The sequence below is a fragment of the Anabrus simplex genome, chromosome 5 (assembly GCF_040414725.1).
Source record: "Anabrus simplex isolate iqAnaSimp1 chromosome 5, ASM4041472v1, whole genome shotgun sequence".
In the NCBI taxonomy this organism is placed as follows: domain Eukaryota; kingdom Metazoa; phylum Arthropoda; class Insecta; order Orthoptera; family Tettigoniidae; genus Anabrus; species Anabrus simplex.
Window position 1 is genome coordinate 362577147 of NC_090269.1, and position 12105 is coordinate 362589251.

A 12105-nucleotide genomic window follows, 5' to 3' on the forward strand; every position below is an offset into this window, starting at 1 on the left:
ATCATCACAAATCCGTAACAAGCACTTTACACTGGAAACAACGTATGGGGACCTCTCCATATTGTTTCTCGGATAACGCTAAGAGACATGCTATTTTAAAACAATCTTATTTACTGCATGTACAGTATTTACTTCAATATTCGTATACAATGCAGAATACTGTAGCGAAGCACGGGTACATTTGCTAGTAAGTGAATAAATTGCTTCTCATTGCAATTTCAATAGGAAACAGTTTCCATATCCTTTTATTGTAGTTAGTCCAGTATGCCCATGGAATTTAAGTTGTCACTTCCCAGTCCTATTGTGGAGTCAAAATTTTGTATCCATGAATGAGTCGTCCCCCGTAACCTTAATTTGCATGCCCCGTTCACCCCTGTGTTCATTTGATGCGCCGATATATAATTTGATTTTCTTTATATAAAAATTTTTTTATCGTTTTCGAACTGATCACCCCTGAGATAAATGCTAGTCTGGGACCCAGGAAGTGAGCGGGTGCAATATCAAGTATTATTTTATTTTATTTGTCCAACCCCTGTCCCGTTTTTTTACCAGGTCGGGTATGAGGTGAGATGAATCTGTCGTGGCGTTTTTATGACCGGATGCCCTCCCTGACGTCAACTTCATCAGAGGAGTTAATGAGATGAAATGAATGACGTGATATAAGATAGTAGGAAGTGAGAAGGTCAAACCCGTGCCGGCACATAGCCTACTTCTATCGAATAGCACGAAGGGGTCTGCTCAAAGCTTATCGTCCCCATCCGACAGACGAATTCACCATCAACAGCGTCAAATGCCCTCACTCCATACGAGCACTGCGGAGAGGTTTGTAATGCAATCCAAGCTTTTGGCATACAATCTAGTGATTCGACATTTTATATCACCACCGCCCCTACCCTGCCGACAACATTCTGATGGTGAAAATGTTTTCGACCAACGGGACTCGAACCGGGTAACCACAATGTCAGACATTTTAGACTTCAACGCCTTAACGATCATAGCCACCAGGTGGGCTAATAAGTATTCACTAGTATTGTGTTGCAATATTGGTAAAACATGGGTAAAATTAGTGCAAACTTTGTTAATTATATTAATTAATTTATTATATCCTAAGTGAAATATCCTGTTCTAATAATTGTTTTAAGCGTTATATTGTGATTTAATATTGGTTATGTTATGCTTCATAATGTTTTTAATCTGACCTGTTTGTCACTGGAAAATTATATTAATAATGTTCTAGTTGATGTTTCACATATAAGTAACAACTTTGTAATTGGAACTCACGACCAGTAAGGTTCACAATATTTTGGTACTGAAATACTGGTGTGTACGTTGCCACTACCATACTCACTTATTTGTCGCCCGTCGTCCATTGTTTTCTCCGGCGAGGCCACATTTGGAAGACATGTCATCATAAACTTACCCATCTTCTCTTAATAGCAAAATTCCGTCACTCTGGCTGAGATCTATGGTATATGAAGAGATGTTCAACATATCGTCGCTGCCGGGACAAACCTCTTATGTGAAATATTTTAGCTTAGATCTTTGGCTGGTAAGGTTCTGTCATCTAAGGTGCAATATTGTGTGAATATTGTCAAGGCATTCTCGCTCTTCATAATGTATGTGCTGCGGGTCAGTATATCTCCAAAAATATTATCACATAGGAGGTTTTGTCCCGGCAACGATGATATATTATGATTACATTATTACTTTATTGTTGTTATTATTATTATTATTCACTTCACTTATATAGGGAAATTCATTATCTACTTAAAGGGCTTGCTGCCGTGAATATGGCCGTCATTTATTATCAGGAAATGCGAATAGGAATTGTTCTAATTAGATCATTTAAACAAGTTATAAATATGTGAAATCTGTCTAATAATTATTGAAGTATTTCTAACACCACACATTCAATGCATTTGTTAATAGTCTCTGTTTATTGTGAAGTCTAACTGAGATAGTGAATTATCACATCCCATTATTCAAGAAGCATATTTTGACGACCCTTCAACTACTAGCCTATACAAAGTAAGAGACAACGGGATACGTTGTTACATTTCGATGGCTTTCTTTTAAAACCTCGTATGTCCCAATGCTCTTCCTCTTCATTATTTATCTTAAGAATGGTCACGCCTCCCATCCACATATTTATATTCAGTCCAACAGAATAATTTTCGTTGTGTTCATTTTCCTGTGCTAGCGATTAAAGGAAAAAGGACCTTACCATACCGTTGTAGGGATGTTGTTTGCTTGGCGAATTCACCCACTCAAACAGTATAATGTATTTAAGGTCCATTTTCCTTCACACTTTAGCACAGGAAAATGAACAGAACGAACATTATTTTGATGGCCTGCATATAAATATGACGCTGGGAGGCGTGACCAGTCTTAGGGGATATAATGGGTCAGAAGGGCATTGGGACATACGAGGTTTTAAAAGTAAGCCATCGATTTGGTAAAAGCTGATGAATCACTAAACGAAGTGAATTTTAAAATGACTTACTTAGGGATGGAATGGTAACAGGTATAAGGATAGAATTCTACGGATGTAAATCGTCATTGACGCTAAGCATCATGCATGAATGGACCAATTTTAGGTGGCTACGGCTGACACATCCACGCTGCAAACTAACTTTGTATGTATACTGTATGTTATTTTCGTTTCTGCAAACCTAAAGCTTTGGAAATATCACACTAATTTATTCTTCGGTATCGTTTATTTATTCATTCTCTCAGTCATTTACCTTCTGGTTCTAATAAAGGATGTACTGGGTGAGATTAAGCAAATCATAAACAATGAAAACCTTACACTCTAATAGATTTTATTTTCTCTATTAACATTCATAATATTCTACTCAATAATATATTTGAGACGTCAACATTTCAATGAATAACGTCCAACATCTGACGTGAATATTTCACTGTACAATATACAAGAGTGATGATATTATATATATATTTATTTATTTATTTATTTATATATTCCACTATGTCTACAATAACCTTGTCCTTATCACTCATGGAACACCTTACAACGAACTTGAGAGTTTTTTTTATGAATCACATCAAAATACCCCAGACTTCAGGCCTAATGTGTAATACACAGCTTTAAGGCTAGTCGTATAGACGCTTAGAGCAAAGTTTCTTCTCGTTTTTCGTAGCTAGACATCCATTTATAATGGTGTCCTTGGTTCATGATAAAGCTGAACAGCACATTTCACTTTATAGTGTCCACTGTTGCACATCAGCTGCACTGAATGAGCCGTAAAATTAGTTTGTTCTCTCATAGAAACCACTAGAATAACAGTAACACTCATGGCTATATTGATTTTATCACACTATAAAATTAAGATTTCGATATGAACACAAATGAGAAATGTTCCTGCGATATGGCATCGGTAATCTATGTATAAATATTGCATTTCTTGGTAAGGTACGTTTGAAACTAAGCTTCCGTCAACTGTGAAAATAGAATTCAATTGTTTGTAAATATATGCTTTAGAAATAGATCAAAGTTCAAACTCTAGTTAAACAGCTACATAACTAACTGCATTTCAATATAATGTCGTTGAAGAAACAAAAAATCGTATGTCATAATGCTCTTACTATCCATTATTTTCCTTAAGACTGGTCACGCCTCCCAGCCACATATCTGTATGCAGTCCAGCAGAATAATTTTCGCTGTGTTCATTTTCCTATGCCAATGCGTAAAGGAAAATGGGCCTTTCATACTGTATTGTAGGGATATTGTTTGAATAACGCATTTACACACTCCTACAGTATAATGCATTTAAGGTTCATTATCCTTTACACATTAGCGCAGGAAAATGAACACAATGAAAATTATTCTGATGGGCTGCATATAAATGTGTAGCTGAGAGGTGTGACGAGTCTTAAGGAATATAATGGTTAGGAAGAGTATTGGGACATATGAGTTCTTAAAAGAAATTCGTCGATACAGTCCATCATAACAATTTTCTTTGTGTTCATTTTCCTGTGCATGTGTGCAATGGAGCTTACCGCACCGCAGTGTAGGTATTTACACACTCCTACAGTATACTGTATTTAAGGTTCAGTTTCCTATACATCTTCGCAAAGGATAATGAACACAACGGACGTTGTTCTGATGGTCTGTATATCCATATGTGGCTGAGAAGCGTGACCAGTCTTAAGGAAAATAATGAATAGGAACAGCATTGCAAGATAAGGGTATTGTTTCTTCACCGACGACAAAGAAGATTTGGTCTAAGTTTTCACCCCCAGTTAGCATGGTCTAGCTAGATAATGGGTTAAAATATAGTAATTCTTTTTCACCGATGCAGTTGGCGGCGCACTATCCTCGTTAAACGACCGGCAGGCCTTTGGTAACGGCAAGCGACAACGTTAGCGGACTAGCAGAACCTGTTTCTCCTGGACACACCAATAAGCTGCTGCATGTCTACTCTACGTGGAGTGACGTTGTCATATTTCAGGGTCACTGAGTAGTTTATAGAGGTATTTACAACAACTGCTGCTTGTAGTCCATCGTATCTATTTAGATTTCTGGTTAATAACAGCTCGATCACATCAGCATATAAGAGAAAGTGGCAACAACGTTCCCTTCAGAACTCGGTAGGTGACGTGGACCTGATCCAGTTGATGTGCTGCTCGTTGAAGAGGATAGTACGCCAGTAATACATGTTTAACTGTCTAGTTGTCCCTGGATTTTTATCCCACGCGAATGTAAATAAAATCAGCAAACAACGGGCACATTTATGTACCTTTCACCTTTCAGCATATCGTCGTTGTGCCTAGAAAAACCTCTATGTGATAATATTTCAGTTTAGAACTCTGACCAGAAAGGTTCTGTCATTTAAGATTGAGTATTGCATGAACTGTCTCAACGAATGTTCGTTCTACAGTAAGTGACATATGTGCTGCGGGCCAGTATTTCTCCCCTCACCATTGTCACATCACGGAATTTCGAAGCGCAACAACGATATCTTACATTAATTTATTTTAATGGCAATAACGTTTAAGTGAATTAACAACGAAGACATATGTTTTAGTTCATGAAGAGGAAATAAGAACAGTCGAGCAGATAATAAAATGGAAGTATACCGCCACGAGGAAAGATAAAGTTGACCAAGAGCCATCAGATATGTATTTTTAAGTGGGGAAAGGGGAAGGAAGCAGTACCAGTCTTGTTCAGTGGAGAGGATCAGGGGAGAGCAAATTATAAATAAAATTTGTTGAGTTGTACATCACTATTTTCAAACTGCACTATAACATAAAATGTCAATACAGCCATGAGATAATGGAGTTCTTTGCAAGTTTTGAGTAATTTGTTTTGTCATTTTCATGTATTATACATGTCGTACGTAATATATGTACATATCGAAGGAATCCAGTCTGCATCGATTCTAGCACTGCAGTACCTTCGTTGATAAGACACACACACACACAGACACACTTTACTATCTCTTCTGCGAGGCAAACCACAGTGAAGAAGTTCGAGATAGTGCATTATTACACAAAATTCACGCTTATTTTAATCCGAAGTATGCAGTCCTCTTGTTTTGTCAGAGACCACTTCTATATTTAACATTTTCCTCTTAAGAAGTCTCCAGAAGAAAGATAAATCATATTTTTGACAGAATTCAAATTATTTCGAAGGATATAGCCAAACATAATCTCTATCAAAGATGACATGTGTCAGAAGTAGAAGATCTACTAAAAATAAAAAACAAGAAACTATATATTATGAAATACTCGAAATAATAGGAAATATTAAAGTGTGTACATATAAATTACAAGAAAATTTGTCACCTGATTTTAGAGTTGTAATTGAGTCAGTATAGATCAGAACTCCGTTACGAAAACGCATGAACCTATTAACCGAAAACTCAATAAATCCTGAAGTTTGACTTTGTTCCTGTCAATATTTGTCAGATTTGTTTTTAATGTAATGTTCAAACTAACCTTCTTTTATTTTATTTTATTTTATTTTATTTTATTTTATTTTATTTTATTTTATTTTATTTTATTTTATTTTATTTTAAGTAAACCAGCCTTTTGATATAGTCAGCTTCTTACCGTAGTTCCCGGGTTTTATTCCATACCAGGTCAGCGATCTTCACCTGGATCTGAGGGCTTGTTCGAAGTTCACCCAGCCTACGTGAGAACAATATATTTAGGAGTGTCTGTTGGAAAGGTGTTATTTCCACCTTAAGAAAGTTTTAGAAAATCGTAAGAAACGCAAAATAAATGGCACATGGAACGTACCTATGATCGGGTTTGGTGCAACTTTTAAGGAATTACATTTTTCTGGTCTGGATTGCTCATGGTAATCGATAATATTCAACTGCTGTAAAGTACGTGGACGAAATACTGATTTATTTTCTAGAAGTGGAAATAGCACCGTTTGAAGAGACGCTCTTCAATTGAGGAGTTATCTGTAGGTAGAATAGTCGGCTCATCCTAGAGAACCAAAGTAACGGCCGAGGGGATTCGTCTCGTTGACCACGCTTCACCTTTAAATCGGAAGGCGTTCGGGTTCAACAGTGGTCGGCTTGTAATCCAAGGCACATCTGGGCTGTATTGCCAAGATATTTGGTTTGGTTTCAATTTAAATAAAATAGTCGTTATATAATGTAGGCTACTAGACAGAGATAGGCCTACGTATTATGCCAAATGAATCCTGTCAAAAGGGTTATATTTCGGTAATATGCGTGTTGCCTGGGCTGAAAAATGTTGTATGAATTGAAGAGCAAAGTAAAGCGAAGCCAACTCCGTACAAGCTATGAAGGCTCCGGGAGAGGTGAAAAATAAATGCTTCCACTATCAGTAACATCGGCACTTGGTGGAGTAGAGTGGTTAGCTCTACCCTGGCCGCCCTTGCCTCCACAAATTAACGGGGTACTCATTTTATATGTAGGCTGAGTGAACCTCAGTGCTATATGCCGCTTCAGAAGTAGATATCTCGTTTCTTAAATCTTTCGAATTCCTAACGGGAAATCGAACCCTCGTCCTTACAGATGAACTAAGTGCTCCTTTGCCTTCTAGGCTGCGCATCCCCTTGTTTGAATTTCCCGTTTGCCAATTATTGATTCTGTCAGAAAATATGCTCTTTACCAGGAATATTGGAGTATGTTTTCCATGGGGTTACAAGTTAAGGATACCTTTGCTGGCGATTCCTTGTGTTTACAATGCACTATGGCTTCTGGTATGGACTAGAGCAAGTCTGTTACGTTCATTGACCTGTCTCGGGCTCATCCTCGTCTTTCACAATATGGAAGTGACTGAGGTATGAGCAATGCTGCTTGTAATGCCATCCTTTCTGCAGCCAATCCCTGTTATGAATTGTATAAAAATGTCACTCATAGTGTTAGTTGATGCATGCATTTCAGTGAACTTGGCACACTTATATGTAACAGCAAGTTCTGGATCGATGAGGAAAGCAATAGGAAACTGTATCACCCTTGTACACTTCTTCAGCGACACCTAGGCCATCTGTGACAGCTGATAGCGGAGCAGTTAAGGATCCAACCAGACTTCGGGTATCTCAACATACATAAGAGTTGAGGCCTTAAGAATTTCCGGATTCATACTGATATAACCTGTTCGTCTTCTTTGAGGAATCCATTCTAGAAATGTTAACGTGTTTAGATTTACTGCCTGTATTTTATTCACACGTGTTTCTTTTTCCTCTTGTGCGGCCATCAGTTAGCAAGTTAGCAAGTTGTATCGAACATGTTAGACCTATAAATCTCAGCCAAGTACAGACCTTGCTCTTGTAAGAATCGCTAGTAGAATATAGCTTAAACTTACAGCAGTTCTTTTAACCTCTTGGTTGCGCTTGTCTGTTCTCTGTATTGTATAAGAAAGCGAGAAAGATAACTGTTGTTTTCCCTGATAGTCACCACATAGTGAGTGCCCGATACTCTGTCACCGAGCTCGATAGCTGCAGTCGCTTAAATGCGGCCAGTATCCAGTATTCGGGAGATAGTAGGTTCGAACCCCACTGTCGGCAGCCCTGAAGGTGGTTTTCCGTGGTTTCTCATTTTCACACCAGGCAAATTCTGGGGCTGTACCTTAATTAAGGCCACGGCCGCTTCCTTCCCACTCCTAGTCCTTCCCTGTCCCATCGTCGCCATAAGACCTATCTGTGTCGGTGCGACGTAAAGCAATTAGCAAAAAAAAAAAAACTCTGTCAATAAACACACATTCCACGGCTATATTGAAGTAGACTAATGGATTATCACATTCCTTGCGACTTCAAATACGCATAATTTTTCACTTTCCACCAGCAGATAAACCAGAAACAGAGTTGCCAACTGCTCCATCTCAAAATATGGTCTGTCTGCCTTAATATATAGAAATCAATGGTTAGAGATATGAACGCCACCAGGTGGTATAAAGATTAACTATTATAGCAGCTCTCGACCTTATCGCTCCGAAATACTGTCCATTTTTATGCTTTTACTCGCTTAATTTTACCCTCTAGGTATTGAATGTTTTAGAAAGGTTTCGTAACTGTTACCTGTAACTTAAAAGGAAATACAATGCCAAATTTCACCGCTGTGTGATATTTCAGCTTAGAACTCTGATCAGAAAGGTTCTGTCGTCTAAAGTTCAGTATTGCATGAACTGTCTCAACGAATTTTAGTTCTAAGTGATACATGTGCTGCAGGTCAGTATTTTTCCCCTCAAAGTTGCCACATTGCAGTATTTCGAAACGCAACGACGATATATTAAATTGAAGGCTGGTTTACTTAGGACTGCATTCTGACTGATCTCCCTTCTACAGTGGTTCCGGTTGTTCTTAAGTATACAGATACCCTGAGACTCAAATCCCAATCTATTCTACAATTCTCAGTTCAATTAATTTGTAAGTATCCCACAGAATACAGAATAACTCTATAGTAGCTGATTAGAGAGTGGAATGAATCAACACAAACTTGTTTTGTCAATGAATATGTTCCCTATAACGTCACTTATTAGGGAGTTTCAAAAATGCATGGTGGTTGTAACTGACCGAACAAACTCGCCATCCGCTTAATTTTTGGGGTTGGCAATCACATCGACTTTTTCTCTTAGAAAATAACCATCATCGAACTCATCAACACCTGTATGAACATGAGGATACTTAACAAAGATTTAAAGCACTAATTCAACATTTGTCGCTTCGATCAAATGGAGTAGTGCCGTATTGTTGATCCAATGACGTGACAATTAGGCCTACGAATAAAGTTACGTTACGAATAGACAGGGTATTCAAATAAAGAGGATAATGCATGGGAAGCAGGCGGTTTAAAACACTATAAAATTATATTGCTCCATTTGACAGAAGAGAGAAATACTGTGATAGTATATAAAACACATTTTCAACACGTGATTTCATTATCTGGTGGGTTTCCTCGGTGGATTCTCACCGTCCTGTATGAACAGCAGTCAATGTTTTGGAATTGTAATGCATACAATAAACATGTTCACAACCATCTCATTTAGTTATTTTACCAGTTCCACAAACATTTTTCTAAAAGCGTATGGGTGACGGCAATGGACACATATTCATTGACCATAAATATTTGAGCGATCAGAGGGAAAAACAGTTACGTTAATTTTTTGTCGTAATATAGTTAGTGGTGATATACTGGGCATCGTGCCAAGTTTAATTCAGTTTACTAAATTTAAAACTTCAGTTACTAAAAGCATATGATTTTTCAACTTTTATTTGTTTATCTAGTAACGTGTTGGAATTAAAATTTCATTTTTTCTGAGTTTTAAAGGAATTTGACTTCCCTGATTTTCGCCTGATCCTTCATTTGTTTTATATTCTCTATCAGAATCACATTGTTTTGTATTTCACTTTATGATCAAGGGAATGGTATTCTCTTTCTTCTGAGTCACATAGAGATTATTAATTTCAAACTTTAAGACGAGTTTTATAGAAGTGGTCTCTGCAGAGGAACAAACATCGTATGTTACTCTGAGTAAGACGTCTTGTCTGAACCAGTACCGGAGCCGGGAGAAGATGCAGTGGCCTTCTCAGGACATGAACTTGCACTACTGGAGTAGAGATCGTGAGGTGGTCCCACAAGTGGGAGAGCGTACTCTGGTGGTGGACGTATTACGGTGGGCAGGTAGCCTGTACCCGCATACGGGGCTGCAAGGAAGCGTCGTTGTGGTTGAGGACTGTAGCGGTGAAACTGCGGCGGAGGGCCCAGGGGGGAAAAGGCTGACTTCGGGAGCAAGGAGCTAGGGGCTCCCACTTCATCGTGGGGGTGAGGATTGGGCAGCTGACTACTGAGCAATTCGATAGCGCTCAAGATGTCGCCCTTACACCGCTGAAGAAGAGCCTCTACATCCGTCCTCCGGCGGCCAGGGAACACCCGCAGAAGAACATCCACAGGAGATCGCTGTTGCTGCTGGTAATGTTGGTATTGATACTGTTGCTGGTACAGCAGGTAGGGTGGTGGTTGTGGAGGCTGCGGGTGAGGATGGTGAGGGCTCGACATACACTTCTTAGGCAGTGACAAGTTCTCTGGTAACGGGCTTTCTCCCTCGGGCTCGCCTTCACCTCCATCATCCTCAACATCTGGATCAGGGGGTGGCGCTTGGAGCTCTGGAGACGGCGTCGTAGACACGGACAGAGGCAGAGTTGGAGGCGGCGTCACAGAACGGCTTCGTTTGCCGCCAACATCCCTATCGTCCTCCTCGTCGTCATCCAGGTCGTCCACGGATATGCGCGCCCGCTTTCCATCTGTGATAACAACAATGAAAGTGAACAATTAGTGAAAGTAGGAGAAGCTAGACCAGGAGTCTCCAAAACATTGGACCTTGTAGATCACAAATCAAGCTTTGAGCCCCAGTCAGGGCCGGATCAAGACATTCTACCACAAATAAAAGAATATAAACAAACAAATAAAATGTACCATACAGTGTGTTTAGATTACAGTTTAAAACTCTAGTATGTCTACCCACAAACACCACCACCATGTTACTGAGAGGTATAAATAAAAGACTTGATCTTTTAGTCCAAAATTGTTCAAATTGTAGCTCTAATTAAAATCGTTGGATAAATAAAATAGTTTTGAAATGTTGGTCACTCACGTTACCTCTGCAGCGTATTTTGATTTTATGAACTTAACAAAGAAAAGATTTTACCTGCGCCTATATATAGGTAAGAAACTCTATAGTTGGAGGGACAGTAGAACTTCTAGGGGTCTCTCGTAGAGTTAGGCAAGCTGTAGGAAATTGCATCGCAAAATTGAAAACAAACCTATTATTGACTTTTTTTTGGTGTGGAGGAAACTTATTTTTCTCCTTATTAAAGCCTATACATTCTTTGTAAGCCGGGTGTAGCCCGCAGGCCGTATTTTGGAGACCCACAATCCAGACACATTGTCAATGAGATGGGACTGGAGGTTGTGCTTATCGTTGTTCTAAGGGACAAAACAACAGATGTATCAGTTCATTTTCTATACAGTAATCATATGAGAGCCGGTACTTCTAGTTCACTTCCTTAATTTCTTAATTTGCTGTCATTATCAACCTTGTTATCTTCACCTGTAGATTTGTGATAAGAAATGATATTGATGAGGAGAGAGCCTATCTATGGCACAAGTTAGGTTATGTGTATAACCGAAAATATTTGGTCATGAATTATAGGTTATGTTACATTTATTGGTTGCAAATAATTTGTCATAGGTTCGAGGCATTCAGGAAACGTTTAATTATATGTGTATTACTCCAGGGAAGTTAGGTTAAGGTTACATCAGGTTTATCACTTGCAAATAACCGTTCGTGTTTACCAAGTTGCACAGGAGAAAACCAGTGTGTGTGTATATGTGTGTGTGTGTGCGTGTGTGTGTGTGTGTGTGTGTGTGTGTGTGTGTGTGTGTGTGTGTGTGTGTGTGTGTTTTGTGTGTTTTAATGTAAATGAGCTCTGGAATATTGATGTACGAAGGACAAGTTGTATAATATTCTAGGATGTTTGTAAATATCTTTAGGTTAGGTATCATAAGGACAAACTTGTCCCAAGAAATTGTAGAATAGGTACTCGTAATATTTCCGATGTTATTATAGAATATTCCAGGCATTTAGTAGTAATACTATGTTGCA

General features: G+C 38.7%; 1 protein-coding gene across 1 annotated transcript in view; it reads right to left on the reverse strand.

Annotated features, from left to right (window-relative positions):
- Positions 1–9965: 9965 nt before the first annotated feature.
- The window catches only part of dmrt99B (doublesex-Mab related 99B), a 130544-nt gene continuing 128404 nt past the window's right edge, over positions 9966–12105 (reverse strand). The window contains exon 4 of the mRNA XM_068227836.1: positions 9966–10744. Within this exon, the coding sequence (XP_068083937.1) occupies positions 9966–10744 (779 nt within the window). The remainder of the gene's footprint in view (positions 10745–12105) is intronic.